Source organism: Vipera ursinii (genome assembly GCF_947247035.1).
Source record: "Vipera ursinii genome assembly, chromosome: 4".
NCBI classification, from domain to species: domain Eukaryota; kingdom Metazoa; phylum Chordata; class Lepidosauria; order Squamata; family Viperidae; genus Vipera; species Vipera ursinii.
This window is the reverse complement of record NC_139514.1, coordinates 90,461,262-90,482,820: the sequence shown is the minus strand read 5'-3', so window position 1 is coordinate 90,482,820 and position 21,559 is coordinate 90,461,262. Positions and strand designations below refer to the sequence as shown.

Genomic DNA, 21,559 nt, shown 5'->3' with positions numbered 1-21,559 from the left:
GTTTTCCAGTTGCTGTTGTTAAGTGTTTATGTGAGTCATTAAGTTGCCTTTTTCTGCAGCTGTAGACCTGCCCAGTTGGTATGAAGGTACAACCTTCCTATTGAAACCACCTTGCACCATCCTGCAAGTGGGTCCCATTCTGTTAATCATTGGAAGACTTTTTCTCCAAACTGCACAATTTGAAGAAGGGCCTTCCAACAAATACAAGAGCAATCACATCTGCTAGCCTTCCCACAAATCTTTCTAGCCTTCAGAATGCTGGCATTCACTAGCTTTCTACCCTAGGAAGCTAATGAATCTTCAGGATTTGAGATCTGTTCCTGAAGCCCACTGACGGATTTCCTCTCCCTACATAATCATGGGACACTTGGCAATCAATCATAAATACGAGCTGGTTGCCAATGTAATCATGTGACAAAGGAGTGGCGGGTGGAGAGACTTTTTAGAACATCTAGAAGTGCTTTACAGGCTATAAAATATCGTTTTTAAGGCTGTTGTAAGTTGTAAGTTGAAGGCAACCTGTAAGGTCATATCAGAAATTTCACTTGGCAAGATAAACAAGCAACACATGCTGTGTGAATGGAACTGAAAACCAAAGTTTTAAGCATGCATCTTCCCTATTCATGTTAGGCAACACTGTCTTGTATTATAATTTGTATTATTATATAGACATACAGTATTTTAATAAATTCTTCTCCAGACTCAAGTGAAGGGAATGAGTTAAACTTTTCACTTTGTACACTGCTATCCCATAAAACTTGAGGCTCCATTTGTGTATATCTGCCTGCAGAATAGAAGTATTAAAATAGTACCTCACAAGTATTCATATCACTGGAGAGTTTAATTCCGCCTTTTCCATTGCAGTGGCAAGTATAACTTCCTTGTGAATTAACACATGTTTGCTCACATAAGTTCTGTTCACATTCATCCACATCTATACAACACCAATAAAAAGAAAAGTAGAAAATTAAATTGCTGTATTTGACTTAGATATATTTTAAAACAGTAGTAGCAACCATGAGGAAAAATCCAAAATGTTATTCTTTCTAGAGAACTTAGTTTGGCATTGCAAAAAAATATTCCATTTCTGGGCCACTTCTCTCCTCCCTTACCTCATCCCTTTTAATAAAAATAATCAATATCTTTGATTATTTTTTTATTTCTATGAGAGTAATGCCATTTCTGTGTTTTTCTCATACCACAATAGGAAGTCAGTCATGACATTTTGCTGTTCTGCTCAATGTATGATACTGAAGTGGTAAGGTTGTAATGCGAGATACCATCTGGTTAACCATGAATTGGCATATTTCATTTGTTGCAGCCACATGAGGGATTGGTGGTTAATCATTATGGTGAATTCCTGACCCCACAAATATACACGCAGAGCATTGATTGCCTGTTTTAGTGCATAGGCTTCTCTTTCAATGGTGTTATAGTTTTGTTTTGGGGGGAGGAGCTTCTTTGAGAGGTAGATCATAGAGTGGTCCATTCCTTCATAATTTTGGGTGGCATGGTGCCTAAGCCTATGCTAGATATGTCTATTTGTAAAACAGAGGGTTGAGAAAAATCCTGTCCTTTCAATACTGGCTTCTCACACAATGTGTCTTTTATTTTTCCAAATACTTCCTGGTGCTGTTTAGAAATTTTATCCTTGAGGGTTGTTTCTCATTAGGTCTGTGAGGAGCTGAGTCACAATAGAAAAATGAGGTATGAACCTGTGATAATACCCTGCTAGAACAAACTTCTTTGCTTTGGGGGCTTCCACTTGTTTCAGGGTTTCAGCCTTTCTATATTCTGGTTTAACTTCTCTGTTTCCAACCATAAACTCCTTATATCAGGATTCTTGATATCCCAGATGGCACTTTTCAGGGTTTATGGTTAAGCCAGGTTTTCCTAAATTATCAATTATTAACCTTAAATGTTGAAGATGTCCCTCCCAGGTTCTGATATACAGTACTGTGCAGGGAATTGTGAAAAAATGCTGTAAATTAAGGATGCTTTCAGAAATAGAATTTTGAACAGCTTATTTTTATCAATTAGCAAAATGGAAAGTAAATGAACAGAAAAGAAATCCAAATCAAATCAATATTTGGTGTGACCATCCTAAACTATTAACACTTCTATTTTTGAAAGCATTCTTAATTTACAGCATTTTTGCACAACTGCCCAACACTTTTGCACAGTACTGCATATGAGGTCATCATCTAGATAGGCAGCATATCATTCCCCTTGACCCGATGAAATCTTGTTCACTAGACACTGTAAAGTAATGGGTACCCCATGTAGATTAAATGACATTCTCTTAATTAAAAGTGAACTTATGAAGTAACAAATGTGGTTTTCTCTTTTGAATGGTGTTCCAGTGGAATTTGCCAATATCCTTTGGCAGGTGAAAAATATTTGGCTCTATCTAGGCCATCCAAGAAGCATCAACTCTGGGCATTGAATACCCATTGAATTTTGCCACTTGGTTTATTTGCTGGAAGTCTATGCAACACTGTTTCCCCCCATTTGAAGTTGGCATTAATATGACTGGAGAACACCAGTCACTTACAGGTGCTTCTGGAGCATCTTGTCTATTCCATTTTAACACACCTTTCAACTGTTCAGGAATCCTATAGAGATGCTGTCTACTGGGACAAGTTATTCTGTGCTCTATTAAAAAAAACAGTTTAACTCTTCAGTTAAAACTGCTGAACTACAATAGCCAAAAAAGCTAAAGTGGTAGCAGATTAAGTAAAATAATCAATTACCAGAGCACTGTATTTTCTACTTAAGAATGCCTTCATTTGATAAAGTTGGGCTCTCTCAATGCTGGCCTCCAGAAGCAAATAAAGAAATTAGTGATTTTCAAGAAATATGAGTATAAGCCTGCACTGAATTTCCCAGTCATTAGATGATTTTTTAAATATATTGGATGACAATACATTTCAAGGACAATATTTGTAGCTCAGGGTTGAAATGAGGGGCCCCTCTGATGCTCTCTGAACTTGATTGTTTTCTTGCAGATGTTTCATTACCCAAACTGGGTAACATCATCAGTGCTAGACAATACATTTATTGTACCTTTTAAAAATTCTTATAAAAATATTCATCATGATGCTTGATACAATCTTCATTCAAAACATCAAACTTGACTCAATATTCTATCTGCTCATTTTTCAACATCCACTTGCCATCTAGAGCAGGGGTGTCAAACTCAATTTCATTGAGGGCCACATCAGCATTGTGGTTGCCCTCAAGGGGCCGGGTGGGTATGGCCTACTGGGTAGGCGTGGCTAGAGTGCATATGGCCTATTGGGTGGGCGTGGCCAGCTCTACATCGTTCGCATCAAGGGTGCCTATGGGGGCCTGGGCAGGAGTGGGACAGATCTGAGGGTCTCTGGCAGAAGGAGGGTCTCTGGGCCAGGGCCAAGGCAGTGGGGGCTGTTCCCTCAATGTTTCCAGGATGGCTTCGCGGGCCACATGAAACCACGTTGCGGGCCGGATCCGGCCCCCGGGCCTTGTGTTTGACATGTCTGATCTAGAGGTATATAGGAAATTAACAGCAAAGTGGGAAGGCAGCAGCATACATTGATTAAGGGTAAGAATTCTCATGATAGAATTTAATTCTACCTACTAACCTTTGCAGGTCTTCGTGACCTCATCATAAGTATAACCAGTATCACAAACACATGCATAAGACCTTACTAAATTTTTACACTGAGCTTCTCCACAGATCCCTGCTGTTGCAGCACATTCATCTATATCTGAAAAAGAGCAAAAAGTAAAGACAATCAACAATAATAATCAGACTATCAACAATGTTTCACAGGCCTGTCCCTCCATGTTATACCAAGACTGCAACTTATTCTCTTTTTATTGTTATAATGGCATAATGGTATTAGGAAATGACTTCAGCCTCCCCACAAACAAAAGGCTGGTATTCTGCAAGATATACAGCACTTCTGGGTAAATGCTACAAAATTATTAAAAATATGAACTCTGGGAATGGGAGCAGAAAGGAGGAGAATCACAGGAAAAAGTGTGATAGCAATGTTAGAAAAGGGTCAGGGTTTTGAGACAAAAAGGATCACAGGATAGGAAATTACCAGCTGTTTGGCTGGGAAAAGCTTATTTCAGTCAACAATGAGGATTTTGTACATAGTTCCCTTAATGGAACAAGGTGTATAGATCATGTTTACATGCACATTTGTTTCTGCATACTGAAAATGAGGCATCAAATGTAATGAATGGAGGATACACAGTCAAATCTTGCAGTGTAGATAGTAGCATATGGCACCACCCATTTTTCAGCAACTAGTCTGTATAAAGCAAATTTCATGCAGAATAGTATAGCTGCATCCATACGTACCCACCAGGCCATTCCCTTTTAGGTTAAGCAATGTTATGCACAGCATAGAAAAGGAGTAAACCAAAGAAATTAAAGGCATCAGAGAAGAAAAAGAGAAGAAATATAACCAACACTAGTTGATACCAACATCATTCCATATCATTCTATACTTAGAAATTCTCTTTGCTTCTGACAGATTTGTCCTCTGCTTCATATACTGCCTGTTTTCTTAAAGTATGTTCTGAGGATCTTATCAACTTTATCTTGCTGTGACTTTCTCAGCTTTCACCTTCCTTTTAACCCATTCATTCACACTGCCTTCATCTGTTGGTTGTGGAATTCTGATTTTCATTCATTCTCTATATGACAAACTACATCAATACAACTATTCCTTTAGTGACTGTTTGAAGTTACAATGGAATTGAAAAAGTGACTTTTTAATAGAGCCTTGGTGGAGCAGTGGGCTAATGCCTCCTTAAGTAACACCAGCTGCCTGCAATTAGTGCAGTTTCGAGTCCCACCAGGCTCAAGGTTGACTCAGCCTTCCATCCTTCTGAGGTAGGTAAAATGAGGACCCAGATTGTTGGGGGCAATTAAGCTGACTTTGTAATAATGCCGCTTGGGGTGTGGTGTGAAAGCCCTAATAAGCAGGCAGATACATAGAATGAAGGCTACTGCTAAGCTTGTAAGCCGCCCTGAGTCTTCGGAGAAGGGCGGGATATAAATGGAATTAAAATAAATAAATAAATAAAATTTTCACATTTATGACCCCTGCAGCATTCCCATGGTCACGTGAATAAAATTCAGGTGCTTGAAATTTTTTATTACAGTTGCCCAGGGCCATGTAATCACTATTTGCAACCTTCCCAGCTGGCTTTCGACAAAGTCAATGGAGGGAGTCAGATTTGCTTAATGGTTGCAGTGATTTGCTTAACAACTGTGGCAAAAAAGTGGTAAAGTGGGGCAAAACTTAAGTTAACAAGTGCTTTGCTTAGCAATAGAAAATTTGGGCTCAATAGTGGTTGTGAGTCAAAGACTACCTGTCTCTCTTTTACTTCTTTTTATACTCATCATTCAGTTTTGCATTCAGTGCATATTCCTTTCACAATTATTCATTCTTCATCCTATTTTTCCCTGTTTTACCACACATTGAGTCATGGTGCCATAGTGGCTAGAATGCTGCATGGCAGGCTATTTCTTAAACACCCCATTCCCAATGCATTTAATTTTTCTGTTTCTTCTGAAACATCCAATTTTCATTCAATAACAAAAATGGGTGGAAGCACACTCTTACTAGAGGCATTTTTCCACTTCTATACATTTTCATTTACTTTAACAAACATTCCTCCGTCATAATGTGCTTTTTTTCTACCAATTTTTGCATGTCTTAAAACTTCTGTATCTTTTTCTGGTCTTTAGTAAACCTACCAAGATACAGAAATTAATCTACTTGTTTTATTTTCACCGTTTATATATTATTTGCAATTGTTCCTTATCGAACGCAATATCCTTGAACTTTGCTACATTAATTTCCATTCTTTTAGTTGTAATATACAATTGGTTGCAAATGATTTGGATTTTCAGGCAGCCACACAATATCATCTTCATACAGAGGCATACACACATTCATCTCCCCCAAGCAAGTTATGTTTTAGGTCTTCATAAGCAATATTTACAATTTTCTTAATGACAATATAATTGGGTTAGGAGAAATGTGCTTTTGATACTGAGCAGTTGCAGGAAATGTAGCCATATTGAAACAGCCCTCCACCCCTTGAGATAAATCGAACTTTCTAAATTTCAAATTTTTTACATTGTAAGTAAATATGACATAGAGAGCTGGTGTGTGTAATAATTAGGGCAGTAGCTAGAATCCAGGAGACTCTGATTTCTAGTCCTACCTTAGACACAAAGGATGACCTTGAGTCATCTCTCTCTCAGCCCTAGAAAGGAGATCTTTCCAAGAAAATTGCAGGAACTAGTTCAGGCAGTTGTCAGAGTCAAGACTTATTCAAAGCACAAACACACACACGCACACACACACCACACACACATACGCACACAAAGACATAGTACAGGTAGTCCTTGACTTATGACCACAATTGAGCCTAAAATTTCTGCTGCTAAGCGAGCCATCGGCTAAGTATGCCCATTTTATGATCTTGCTCATCAAAATTGTTAAGTGGATCACTGGAATTGTTAAGTTAGTCACATGGTTGTTAAGTAAATCTGGCTTCTCCACTGACTTGGCTTGTCAAATGGTAACAAAGAGTAAATATATGACCCCAGGACACTGCAATTGTCATAAATATCAGTCAGTTGCCAAGCATCCGAATTTTGATCACATGATCATGGGGATACTGCAAAGGTTGTAAGTGTGACAAATGGTCATAAGTCACTGTTTTTAGTGCTGTTGTAACTTTGAATTGTCACTAAATGAACTGTTGTAAGTCGAGGACTACCTGAAGAGTATTTCCCATCTGGATCTGTCCAAATATGCTGATTCTATTCCAAGTTATCTAAATACAGATTCTAATTGATTATGAACTTACAGTGATTTTGGAGCAGGGGGCTCTCAACCTATCTAATTATTAAAAGAAGAGCATCTTGCAAGCATAATAAGAAACAAAAGAAATTTTCCACCTCAGATGGAAGGTACCTCCAAGATGCCTAAAAACAGTGTGATTATTTGGAGGTAAAAAAATGTAGAAATTTGATCTTCAGTCTTTGATACAGAGTCATGTTAATGAAGATGTAAAATGCTCTGCCTTGATATACTTGGAAAGCACAATATCAGAATTCCAGAAGCAGAAATACTAAGGTCCAACTTGTGCATTATAATTCAGGTTTAACATGAATAAGGTAAAGGTAAACGTCCCCCCGCACATGCGTGCTAGTCGTTTCCAACTCTAGGGGCCGGTGCTCATCTCCGTTTCAAAGCTGAAGAGACAGCGCTTGTCCGAGGATGTCTCCGTGGTCATGTGGCCGGCATGACTAGACACCAAAGGCGCACGGAACGCTGTTACCTTCCCACCGTAGTGGTCCCTATTTTTCTACTTGCATTTTTATGTGCTTTCAAACTGCTAGGTTGGAAGAAGCTGGGACGAGTAACAGGAGCTCACTCTGTTACGCGGCACTCAGGATTCGACCCGCCAAACTGCCGACCTTCTGATCGACAAGCTCAGCGTCCTAACCCACTGAGCCACCGCGTCCCTTTTAACATGAATACACTTTGTTAAAACAGTTTACTAAATTCAAATCAGAATTTCTAAGTGGATTTCATCATGGTGTTGAGAGTAAAATGTTGGATTAGAGCTAACAGGATGCAGCTTCCTAGTCTGCTCTCAGCTATGGAAGCTCTTTAGGTAATATGGGGCCAATTGCTCTCTTTTAACCCAAACTGTTATTGTGATGGAAAAACAATAGCCAAGAGTGCTACAATTGAGAGCAAGCAACAGAATTTCATTTTTAATGTATGCCAGTGTGCTCACAGTAAAAAAAATGACAATAAAGGTTATTATCTCATCTCATCTCATCACCCGGCAAACTTGGAGGAAAGGCAGAATGTAAATTTAGAAAACAAATGAATAATTATACCAACACAAGAAAGTGTCATTTTTCACCTCTCCTCCCCACAAAATATTTTGAGAAAGGGCAATTTAAATGAGAGGATTTGCAAAAGGCGATATACTCAGTAGGCCTGGGTAGCACTTCAGAATTAATAAAAGGTAATTCAAAGTAATGGGGATGCAACCATAGCATCTGTCTGCAAATTTTATCCATGATTCCAGTAAAGGACTAGGCTATTTTCATGTGCTACAGACATGTATTATGTTCATACCCATGTTGTGAGGAACATTTTTAAAACTATTTCCAAAGTGCTGCACATCCTTAATGCCTATCTCTTTCTCTACTCACACTGTTTGTCCATTTTAATCTCCTTTGCCAGCTGCTTTTCCACAAATAAGCTATAAAATATGTTTATAGCTCCCTCCCCATATAGATACAAGACACTTAATGAGCTAAAGAGAACAGCACAAGAAAATCCTGCTGCTGATGTTACTTAGTTTGGTAATCAAACATTCAGGAATTATATTAAAACAAGCTTGGAGAAAAAAAATCACAGCCAAAATTTTCCAGATGTATTGGAATTGCAACTACGCTAGCTGACATTATGAGAAATTGCTATTTGTTTTTTTTTAATTGTTAAAATGTTGGTATGCTGCTTCTCATTGTAAAACAAAACTAAAATAGATGTAGATAATCAGTATCCTCCAGGAATGTTTACAGTTGAGTCATTACTCTTTCAATAACTCAGTGTTTCTTAACCTTGGCAACTTTAAAGTGTATGGACTTCAACATTACTGACAACTAATTTGGTCCATTGGAGACAATGAGTTCTAATCCTGCGTTACACATGAAAGCCCGCTAGGTGACTTTGAGCCAGTCACTCTCTTACCCAACCCACTTCACAGGGTTGTTGTTGTGGGGAAAATAGGAGGAGAAATGTGTGTTGAGTATGTTCGCCACCTTGAGTTATTTGTAAAAATAACAAGCAGGATAAAAACAAAAAAAGAAAATTACTGGCTGGGGAATTCTGGGAATTGAAGTCCACATATCTTAAAGCTGCCAAGTTGAGAAACATTGCAATAAATTGTCTCACAAGAGGATATTTATAACTAGGTGACACTAATGAAGATTCCATGGAACAAAAAGTAGACACCATATATAATTCAAGGATGCAATCCTTCCTGGAACTATCCAGCCAAGTCTGCTTAACCTGCTGAAAAAATAGCCCTAATGAGGTATGTTCAAAAGAAAATGTGAAACAAAAAAATTGTCTTGCAAATACTTCAAGCTCCAAAAGCTGGATGCCCCAAAACAAAATGGTGCCTCAAGCACATATCTCAGCCTTTGCAGAATGTGGTTTCTCAGCAACAGCTTCAGTTAGTTTGCCGCTACTGTACAGCTCTTTTCTTCCTTTAACCTTTTCTCTCTCCCCTCCACAATCCAGTCCAGGCAGCATTATTGTCATTTTATTCTTTACTGACTTCCAGTATGCAGAACATTAATATTCTGTTCAACAGGCTGAAGCACTATAATTTAAATTACAGAAAACATACCCATTGTTATTGGCCACTTGTCATCAGAACATTTCTGAGATGAATAAACTCTAGACATTATTTTCTCTCAGGTGACTGCACACTTCTTGTATACACAAGGTCATTCTCTAATACAATGCAATGTAATGAAACTAACAAAAACTATATATGCTACTTTGCCAAATATTGCTTTTTAGCTCCAGAAGGAGGCTGTTGGCTGGAGCATTTTGGCATAATATGCCAATCCTTTGTGAATCACTCTTTTGCTATGGGGTTGGATAGTTCTGTGGTATGACTGCAGACATGCTTAGGCATGCATTCCTGGCTGTTCCTATTGAAATCTTAAACCGCAGTTGTGAGAAAGTTAGAAGCAATAACAACTGCTCAGTTTAGCATTCAGAGTTATTTATGCTAATAAAGATAGCAAGTAGCTCATGGTTATTGTGGTTTATAAGTTTTATCTAGATTAGAATAATTTGATTGCTGGCTCATAAATTCACTTAGAACATATCCATAATAAACATGTTAATCCTCAAAATGCCATTATTTACTTTCATCAAGATATCTACCCTTTTATATAATATTGGAACAATAGACTCAGCAGAGGCATGTAGCTTTCACTCACTCTTACAGAATTTGTGCAGTAACCTTCTCATAAAGTGTTGTTGATAGAACATGTCAAAAGATCCAGCAATCATAACTTGCCACAGAGCTTCAACTGGCAAACTAGGGGTTGGCATCAAGACCAAAAAAGAGAAAGAGAAAGCAGGAAAAAAGAAATGGAGCAGATCAAATTAGATTCAAAACAGGCTAGTTCATGGAATGCCAAAGTTGGATTTCATATTATTCTTGTGTATTTCATAGCTTACCTTCGCATGATTTACTGTCACTCATAAGAGCATAGCCAGTGTAACATGAGCAGTGATAGCTGCCTGGTTTGTTGTAACAGATCTGTTTACATCCGCCATTGTGATCTGCACATTCATTAATATCTAGAAGTGGAAAAAGACAGTTTCAGTATCCAAACAAACTCCAACAGAAGAATGTGAAATAAGACATTCATCTCTTCATATGTATCATTTTATTAAATTACACATGTTGTATATGCAAGATTTTATCATCTCTGGTTTAATTTTTAAGTCCGTATATAATGTTTAAATTTACTTATTTATGCAGTTATTTGCAAGCTTCTTTTTAGGCTGACCCGAGCAATAAGCTATGCAGAATCTCTTTCAATCAAGCCTTCTGTTATTCTATTTTAATAGGCCCATTTGCTACTTACAGTCTCTGTTGTGGTGAGCAGCAAGAGTTCATAGAATAACTCTGTCAATCTCCATCTGGAGATTACAAAGATTGAACCTTTTATATATATAAAAAATCAGTGTTCTCTAAATAAACTATATTTTTCTCCATCCAACAGTCAGAATTATAGACGTGCAGGTCGTCCTCAACTTACAACAGTTTGTTTAGTGACTGTTCAAAGTTATAATGGCATTGAAAAAAGTGACTTATTACTGTTTTTCACACTTATGATCATTGCAACATACCCAGCTCATGTGACCAAAATTCAGATGCTTGGCAACTGACTCACATTCATGACGGTTGCACTGTCCCAGGCTCATGTGATCACCTTTTGCAACTTTCTGACACACAAAGTCATTGGGGAAGCCAGATGCACTTAACAATGTTACTAACTTAAGAACTGCAGTGATTCATTTAACAATTATGGTAACAAAAGTCGTAAAATGAGGAAAAACTCACTTAACAACTGTCTTGCTTAGCAACAGAAATTTTGGGCTCAAATGTGATTGTAAGGTGAGATTTACTGGTACAAGCAGCTCAGACCTAGACTTACCTTTATCACATGTCTCGCCTTCCCAGCCCCTCTTGCAGTGGCAAAGATATCCACCTTTCAGATCTTCACATTTTATAGTACCATCTCTGTGACACGGGTCAGGAGAACATTGATCTGGTAAATCTAGGGCAGAAAAAAAAACCTTGTAAAATGTTTATCTTGAATCATATTGTTCAGAACAATGAGATTGGCATTACTCTTCAAAGTAATCCTGAGAAGGCATTATTCTCTTATATAGGAGGAATAACATTGGTAGAATTGTATCATTCTATAATGTTGTTTTCCAGGCTATGTGCCCAATTACAGAAAAGGTCTAACTTACCAAGATAAATGAATTTTTGTTCTGGAGACCATTGTGCATTTAAAAAAAAAAGAATGGAAAATATTTCTCAATTTACCTTCCTCATTTTAACTTTGAAACCAGCTTTCTAAGAAACAGTTTTCTGGTTTTTTCCCCTCCCAAAAAAGAAACGAAACCCTGAGACTACAATTGTTAATTTTAGGCAAGAGAAAAACACTATCAACACAGCTAAAGTTACTATCTTACTAGAACCCCCTAAAGCTATTATATATTTTGTTTGTATAGGGCAGGGGTCTTCAAACTTGGCCCTTTTATGACTTGTGGACTTCAACTCCCAGAATTCCTCAGCCAGTGTGCCTGGCTGAGGAATTCTGGGAGTTGAAGTCCACAAGTCATAAAAGGGCCAAGTTTGAAGACCCCTGGTATAGGGGTTCAACATGTTGAACTCTATACATATATACGTGCCAATTGAATGTTAAATTCGATAAATAAAAGAGAATGATATTTAACACAGGACAATGACCCTTTTTGCACTAAGTCTGTATGTTTCACAGAGGTGCAGATTAGCCCACTGAATATGACTATACATCGACATATACATCAAAAAATGCAGAGATTCCCAAGTGCCTGCATAGATACATAAAAGCACCCTTTTCTCCCTCATGACTGCATGTATGCAGGCATAAACATATGCTAAAACAGATCTGACTGTATGGCATATACAAACATATGTTAAAACAGGTAAATGCACAAAATATATAATAGTGTACTAGGCTCTTTACTCCCAACCCATAAATCTTTCCTAAACAAGCTAGCTAATTCTTACATATCTTTTTGCTAAAGCAATAAAACATTATGATCAACTGTTTATATTCCACCCTCCCTATGCTGATCTATGATCATAATAAAGATTTGGCTAAGATAGGCATAGCAGACAGAAAAAGAAAGACAATTTCTGAGGGAAAATTATTGAGGAAATTCTTTATCAATAATGATGCCTGAAAATGTCTTCTTCAGAGCTGAAGAAGCTTCTTGGATGAGAAACAAAACGTCTTCAAGGAAAAAACAAAGTCCAGTTGCCTTTTGGAAAAAAGCTCTTTGGGGATGCCTGAAAATGCACTCCCTCCATCCCCATCTGATTGTTCTCTAGGTAGCATCTGTTCCCCTTGTTTCCCAGTGTCCTTCTCACATACCATTATGTCTGCACACATAGAGATATCCCAACATTTTATTTTTTACTTCTACATGGTGATTGCCTGATAAATAATAAGGGCAGCAAGATGAACATTAGAATAGCTATTTACACTTCTTTTTAAAAAATTTCTTTTTGAATTTAACTATCATATGGCTACCTCAAAGAAGATGGTCAGTTTATACTCCCCAAGTCTGATCAGACTTGGAATCCTTATTCTGGAGTAAAGCAGCCATCTTCTATCATAGCAAAACATTCTGATGTTGAGCAAGGCAAAACTCATAATTCTTAAGAATGCTGCGTTAGTACCCTCTGCCAAAAGCAGCACACCTACAATATTTTTATCTTGAAACCCAGAAATAGTACTGCTTGATAAGGTCAATATAAATGCTAAGTACTAATAAAAGCTAACATAAAGACAAGGTAACAAAATACATTGTCCTTTCTCTTTCTGAAGTAAGCAAGCTCATGAAAAAGAAGCTGGCAAAAACTGAATAAAAGAACATTTAACATTGTGAAGGTGAACCAGATGTATACATAAACCATTCCTGTGATCCCATTATAGATCACACTCACCAAGAAAATACCATTTAAAAATCCTGCCTGAAAATCTTGCTTAGCAGGTAGAATTTTATTTTGTAGTTGCTGAGATTTTTGTTTGTTGGTAGAAAACAATAGATCAATGGTAGGCAGGGCTTTTTTCCCTCACGGAACGCTCAGAACGGAGTTCCAGCACCTTTTTTGGATGGAACCTTGTAGGGTAGGCAAGGCAGGTTGTATGACGTGTGTGAGTTCCGGCACCTTTTTCTTTTACAAAAAAAGCACTGATGGTAGGTATTGCCTTATATTGGTGACTTGGCAAATTAACACTGTTCCTGCAAAAGAGCAGTGTTTCTCAATTAAAGATTGTAATACTGGCTAAGGAATTCTGAGAGGTGAAGTCCACATATCTTCAAATTGCTAAGGGTGGTAAATGCTATATAAGAGGAAAGTAAATGAGAGCATTTTTCCTTCAAATGCAATTATTTTTTATTCTCGTACTCAATATGAGAACAGGCCTGATGGGGCTTTCAATTTTTTGATGCATTTGATATTTTTGCTCTGCAGGCAAACCAACTACTGGGGAAAAAGAATGATTTTTCCTGAAAACTATAATGTTATATTATGCAGTATATTTCCACATTGCATATTGTTGCTTAGTGTTCATGTTTCAAACAGGAAATGAAGTCAATTAACACAATAATTTTATAATAACTATTATTTTCTTTCTCCTTTAGTGAATTATGTTCCCAAGTATCCATATTAGCAAAATATAGACTGGTCATGGAACATTACAAAACATCTCAAATTATTACATTAGTTGTAATACAGCCTAAAGAGGCAAAAGTATATTGAATAAAAAACTAATCTCTAGTGCCAATTCTATCTAAGAAAAAACTAGTACTTGAACCACACTATACAGGGCAGACAGGATATATTTTCTGCATGTAAATAAGCAGTTCTCATTTTTATGTTATTATAAAGTTCAAATCAGACTTTCAGTGTTTCTCTTTTCATAATATAAATATTAAATATGCATTTTGCTATTTTTCTCAGTTAGATTCAAAAGTATCCAGGAAATTACAACACTGCTGTGGGCAAGCTGTTATGTTTAAAGTTCTAAGTAAGACCAGGGCTTTTTTTTTTGTCATAGAACGCCCAGAAGGGAGTTCGGGCACCTTTTTTGGATGGAACCTTGTAGGCTAGGCAAAGTGGGTTGTATGACATGTGTGAGTTCCGGCACCTTTTTCTTTTACAAAAAAAGCACTGAGTAAGACATATACTTCTGTAACAGATTGAGATAGTAGCTTGCTTAAGGCAACTGAGCATGGCTTTAATTCTATTCTTTTCTGTTCTATTCTAATCCACCTTTCAGGAATATAGCCTTCCCAAGACTGTTTTCATAGGAAAATCTTTGCAGGGTGTTGTTAAGATTACCAAAACATGTGAAACAACTGAACACTCAGGAAAAGCAGTATAAATATTATACATTTCATTTGACAACTTTTAGATATACTTTGTCTTTCAAGTATCCTTTTGGTTCTGTTTTTCAGTCTCATATAAGCAAAAGTTTCAAACAATATTTCTGCCTGCAAAATTTTGTAAAGAAAGATCCAGAAAGTGGAAAATTAGAGATGTACTATATCATCCCCAGTTGCCTTACTGACTTTTCTCTAGTTTGTTCAGACAATGCATCAGAAACATTTGATATTGTTTATTCTTCAGATGGAAATAATTATCATAAGCAAACCCATATCATGTTCATCATACTAGGATCTTGAATGTCCTCCATAAACAAAAATACTGGAAATCGTTGTCAACTATTCACATCTTGAAACATACAACTTCCTGATCATTTTACTGAAAATCTGGCTGTCCTGTGCTTAATTAAATAATGCTTCTACAGTGCTTTCTAACATCTTCAATTACAGGGAAATATATTCCAAAGTGTATCAGCAGCAGTTGCCCCCAAATATGAAGATTTGTTTCTCAGTAAACAGCTTTGGGACCAAGGCACAATTCAGAATGGATCTGCATGATCATACAAACATTTAGTATGAGTTGGGGTGGGGTGGAGTGGTTTACAATATTTGTATAACCTTAAATGAAATCCAGTGTACTCTGTGATGCATTTGGAATATTGAACCCATTTTTTCCCCATACTGTGGAGTCAAGCCACATTCTCCCAGCCTAACTACCTCACAAGTTCATTATAAGAATTGCATATTCCACCTGGCCTCCATATGCCAATAATGGAAAAGTTGCATAGCGCTGTAGATTTGAAGGCAAAGGGGTACTTCAGAATGCAAATGGGCATACAGTACAAGCACCAGTCTACAACTGCTTAAACCAAACATGTTTTTTTCATGGAAACACACAACAGCTGCAAAGAAAAGCTAGGCAATCCCTGTGCATCTACTTTAGAGATGCAGAGAAACAAGGTGGCAAAATGCAATGATACAAAATCATAACCTGCACAAGATGTCATCAAGCCAATATCGCCTCTACATACTTGCATCTTCATGTCTTGAATACATGCATATATTTGCAGTGTTGTGTGATGATGTCAGAATGGGCAAGTCATCATTTGCCACCCCACCACAGATGGGTAGGTAGGTGTTACCTGAAGAATTCCTTTGTTGCCTTTGAATATGATGCACTGTACAACTGGTGAAATAAATATAATGTGCAACATAATAAATAATGTCTTAGGATAAGTTTAGGGTGTTAATTGCATCGACATAAACAAAAAATCAGATGAAGAAATTTAATTGTATAACACTTGTATGTAGTAGAGTTTCATTGTCAACCAGAAAAAATTGGACATGCCATGCAGTACCTTGATCTTGTGCAGAAATGTACCAAGAAATGATATCTATGATAAAGGAATCAAGTAATACAGATTGACTGAAATGCTCTTTTAATTGTGCAAGGGAGCCATTGTTCAACATCTCATGTAATGGTCCTTACAGGTTCCCATCACAGGTGTTTGCTACACTTTCAAACCAACTCAATAATTCACAGATTGAGGGGTCTTTGGTTCTCTCTCAGCTTGGTTGTTTTCTTGCAAACATTTCATTACCCAAACTAGGTAACATATTAATGCTAGCTAGTAAAGAGTGGAGTTTGCTCTCAGTTTATATTCTACTGGTTTACCCTGTCAGGGTTAGTGGGGGTGCTCTTAGGGGTTGTTGTTGTTGGCTTGTTTGGCAATTTCTTGATTGGGATATTGTTTATTTGATGTTAATCTTGCTCACCTGGGTGCTGACTGCTGGTAGACAGGTACTTAGGTCTCTTTGTTCCCCTTTTGGCTTATTGTCTTTTTTTGCATAGTCTATAGATATCATTTATGTCTATTTGTCTATTGATGGCTAATCGGTCAGAGTGCCAGGCTTATAGAAATTCCCTGGTGTTTTTGGACTTCATTTGGACTAGAATAGTCATAGTTTCACAACTGAAACTATAGTTAAGTCTGTCCATATGTTGTAAAATTAAAGAGTTTTCATCATGTCTTCTAACTACTAGTTGGTATTCATGGATGCGTTTTGCCAGTATTCTGCCTGTTTGTCCTACATAGTGGTTGTTGCAGTCATTGCACTATATGTTGTAGATGAACCTGTTTTTTCAATTCTGGGGCTGCTGGGTCTTTCAGTTTGGTTAGGATGTTTTGAAGGACTTTAGTTGGCTTGCGTGCTGTAGTAGTCTGTTGTGGCTTGTGGTAGTGTTATTCTTTTTAGGGTCTGAGTTAGTTGTGCTGTATTGGGTTGAGTGGTGAGGCACTTTTTGATAAAGTTGTGTGGATATCCATTTTGTTAGAATGTGTTGTATAGATGCTCTGTTTCCTTTTTCTGTTGTTCATAGATTAACTCCAAGATTAACATCACTCTAACAAATAAAGTAAATAATACCCCAATCAAGAAACAGCCAAACAAGCCAATAGTACACAGCTCAACCAAAGAGCCTCTAAAACCACCCCCACCAACACTGACAGGGCAACATAAACTGAGAGCAAATCTCACTCCTTACTAACTCCTTTACTGATGATGTTACCTAGTTTAGTAATGAAACGTCTGCAAGAAAAAAGCAAGCTCAAAGAACACCAAAAACCACTCATTTCAATCCTATGCTACAAATATTCTCCTTTATTAATTCACTGATTGATGATAATCACAGATTATCACATATAACCTTTGCAACATCTGAAATTAGTTGTTAATTTGAAGAACAAGATCTAAATTCATATACAGATGCCGTACTCTCTTATATTAGAACATGCACTGATAGTGTAACAATGGATAAGTGCATTAGAGTTTACAGGAAGTGTAAACCCTGGATGACTACAGAGATACGAACACTCTTGAGAGCCCGGGATTCTGCCTTTAAGGCAGGGGACAGGGACGCATACAGAGAAGCCAGGGCAAACCTCAGAAGAGGCATTAGGATGGCAAAACAACAATACAAACAAAAGGTGGAGAACCACTTAGCAGATAACAAGTATGGCAGGGACTGCAGCACTTAACCAACTATAAGGGCAGCACGAGGAGCATGGCAAACACCGATGCCTCGTTGGCTGAGGAGCTGAATACCTTCTTCGCCCGCTACGAGGTTAAAAGACCAGACCCCGTAGCCTCTGCTGGCCGGCCTTCTGACTCTCAGCCACTCACCCTGTGTGAACACCAAGTGAGAGCTGTATTGAAGGCTGTGAATCCCAGCAAAGCCGCAGGCACAGACGGAGTGCTGGGGATAGTGGTCAGGAATTGTGCCGACCAATTATCAGGGGTCCTGACAAGGATTTTTAACATGTCCTTGCAAACGGCATGTGTACCATCGTGCTTGAAAGCAGCTACCATTGTCCCAGTCCCCAAGAAAACTGCAGTTGAGTGCCTGAATGACTACAGACCTATTGCATTAATGTCTGTAGTCATGAAATGCTTCGAAAGATTGGTTCTCCAACATCTTAGGACATGCCTCCTACTGGACTTTGATAAACATCAATTTGCCTACAGGGGAAATAGGTTGACAGACGATGCCATAGCTACTGCTTTACGCTCTGTAGCAAGTCATCTCGAAAACCTGAAAGTTATGTCAGGATGCTTTTTGTTGACTACAGCTCGGCTTTCAACACCATTTTGCCGAGCATTCTCATCGAGAAGCTGACTGACTTGAAATTCTCCCCCGCCATCTGCGATTGGATTCAAGACTTTCTTAGGGACCGGTTACAAACAGTGAGGGTCGGGTCTGCTTTGTCCACCTCCCTGAAGCTTTGCACCGGCACGCCACAGGGCTGTGTGCTTAGCCCCTACCTGTACTCTTTATACACATATGATTGTGTATCATCTGACCCATCCACTGCGATAATCAAGTTCGCAGATGATACAACTGTGGTGGGTCTTATTACAGGTGGGGATGAGACAGCATACAGGGCGGAAGTACAAAAACTATCCATATAGTGTAGTAACAACAACTTGCACCTAAACATCGGCAAGACGAAAGAGATGGTGTTAGACTTCCAGAGAAAAAAGGAGGAACCTGCCCCACTTTACATCGGGGAGAACTGTTTCCTCCTTTAAATTAATGGGAGTCTACCTCTGTGAAGATCTGACCTGGAAAGTTAACACAACCCAGGTGGCTAGAAAGGCCCAACAGAGGCTTCACTTTCTTAGGGTCTTGCGGAAGAACAGGGTAGAACAATGCCTTATGACCCTCTTTTACCGGTCTACTATAGAGAGCGTCCTCTCATATGGTATTGTGATTTGGTATGCTGGTCTGACAGCCGTGGACAGGAAAGTATTACAGAGGGTAGTGAGCACAGCACAAGACATTGTGGGCTGTCCCCTGACACCACTGGATGACATCACTAGGGCTCGTTGCCTTGGAAGAGTGAGGAAAATTGTCAGGGATGACTCACACCCTGGACGGTATCTCTTTACTCTCCTACCATCGGGTAGGAGATATAGGAGTATAGCCAGCTGTACCAACAGGCTGAAAAACAGCTTTTATCTGTGGGCTGTTAGGCTTTTGAATGGGATATTATCTCTGTGAACTTATGCAGAATTGACTTGGGAGGCCGGTGTGTGGTGTAGTTGGTTCACATGGTGTGGTAGGATGGAGGGTTTGTTGTCACTGTGTGTTGGGGGGAGGGAGCACGGGGGGAGGCTCAGCTAATCTCAATGTACACATGTTTGACAATAAAGGTTTATTATTATTAATATGTATTTCTCCTTCTGAGTTCAATTTTTTTGAACAGTAGTAAGTGAAATAATGGAAAGGAGAACTAGCATTAGCTTTTGCCAATACTAAACCGATAAAAGACAGAATAGGGAACAACCTAGGTCACTCTGAGGTTTGCAGAAATCTGAACTTGGAATTTCTACACTGGACTAAAATGGTTTTGTATCCAGCAATTATAGAACCTGGGACACTTTTGAAGCATGTACCATGTCTTATAAATAATAGCTTTAAAATGTTCTATTGTATGTTTCCATTTTAACGTTTTACACAATTTCCAATCTTTTTCTTCAAGTCTACTTAATTTTGATACTAAAATGTGTGTCGATTTAAAAAAGGAATTTCCATTATTTCCATTGAATTATCTAATTATCTAATATTATCTATCAGTTTCCTCTTTTAAAATAGTATTTAAAACTCATGATAGAACTACTGTATCACTTCTCTATTTTACTTTCTGTTCATGTTTTACCTGTTTTGAGCTCACAACCTTGTGTTCAAAGTGATGTCCTACAAAATTCAATTTGATATTTCAAATAAGTACTCAGAGGACTGAAGTCCTTCCCTCTCTTCAAAACAATCTTCTTTTAATATTCACAATGGCTCTGAATTCTTTAATCCTGAAAGGACACTCGAGACTCAAAGACTCAGGGCTTTTCAACCTTTTCACAGATTGTACCACTTTTAGGACATGACAATATTTGAGTACCACCAGAGCTTAGCAAGGTGTCAAAAACTTGATGACTAAAAAAAAAGGGGGGGTGGATTTGGGGTTTTACTGATTAGATTCATTTGTTGTTATAGAAATGGCTAGTTTATAATATTATGGAAAAGTAAAAAGTTGAGGTTCAATGTTAATGATTCCTTCTACCGCAACAGAGGAACTCTGTTCTTTTTCCCTACTCCCCCTCACTTTCCCCCACTTTTTCTTCCCCACTGTGCCCTACTATTTGCTTTTGTATTTTTGTATTTTATTCTATAATCTAATAAACTATTACAAACTGTAGGAAAAAAGTAAAAAAATACCAGTGTTCATTTCTTCGGTGGCTGTTCCTTTGCTGAATCACTTTCCCTTTGCACTGACAAATCTATGATGAATTTATCCATGTTTATTAATACGCACCACTACCAGCTAGCTCATGGGTCTTCAGACTTCGCACTTTTAAGACTTGTGAACTTCAACTCCCAGAATTCCTCAGCCACCATGGCTGGATGAAGAATTCTGGGAGTTGAAGTCCACAGGTCTTAGCTGCCGGCGTCAACTCCCCTCCGCCCAGTGCGTTCCCACAGAGAGGGCCTCCTCAGGGTGCCTCCGGTCAGAGAATGTCGGCTGGTGGCCCCCAGGGGGAGGGCCTTCTCTGTGGGCGCCCCGGCTTTGTGGAATCAGCTGCCGGTGGAGCTCCGGATGGCACCGGATCTCCGCTCCTTCCGGCGCGGGTTAAAGACCCACCTATTTGAACAAGCTGGCCTGGCCTGATGGGGAATTAATTTGGGTTTTAAATATTGCTATATTTTATTGTTTTATCGTGGGCATTAATTTAATTCTATTTTAACTTTTGTAGTTTTGTATTTTTATTATATGCCCTGTACACCGCCCTGAGTCCCTTGGGAGAAGGGCGGTATAAAAATTTAATTAAATTAAATTAAATTAAAAAATTAAATTTGTAAACCCCTGAGCTAGCTTATTGGCCCTTCTTAGCTCTCCTTCCACAGTGTAGTAAGAATGCACACACACCCATCCCTTCCCTGTACCCTTAAAGACACAGGAATCAAGTGCAAAGCAAGAAAGGCTCACAAAATAAACACATAAACTCCAGGGTTTTTTTTCTCTTTAAGCTGCCTCAGGCATGTCACGTGTCACAATGTTGCAATCATGGACTGAAAGGCTCCAGCAATTGTGAAAAGCTTTAGCTTTAAAATTAAACCTGTTTACCTTCAAAGAAAACTTTCTAAAAGCCATAAACCAGGGGTGTCAAACTGCCAGCCCATGGGCCGGATGCGTCATCCA

General features: G+C 38.3%; 1 protein-coding gene across 2 annotated transcripts in view; it reads right to left on the bottom strand.

The window, feature by feature from the left end:
- The window catches only part of GAS6 (growth arrest specific 6), a 53,681-nt gene that overhangs the window by 13,626 nt on the left and 18,496 nt on the right, over positions 1-21,559 (bottom strand). For both annotated transcript variants that reach the window (XM_083362727.1, XM_083362726.1), the window contains 4 exons: positions 11,291-11,413; positions 10,305-10,427; positions 3,624-3,749; positions 813-934 (listed from right to left, as the gene is read on the bottom strand). In XM_083362727.1, the coding sequence (XP_083218853.1) occupies positions 813-934; positions 3,624-3,749; positions 10,305-10,427; positions 11,291-11,413 (494 nt within the window). The remainder of the gene's footprint in view (positions 1-812; positions 935-3,623; positions 3,750-10,304; positions 10,428-11,290; positions 11,414-21,559) is intronic.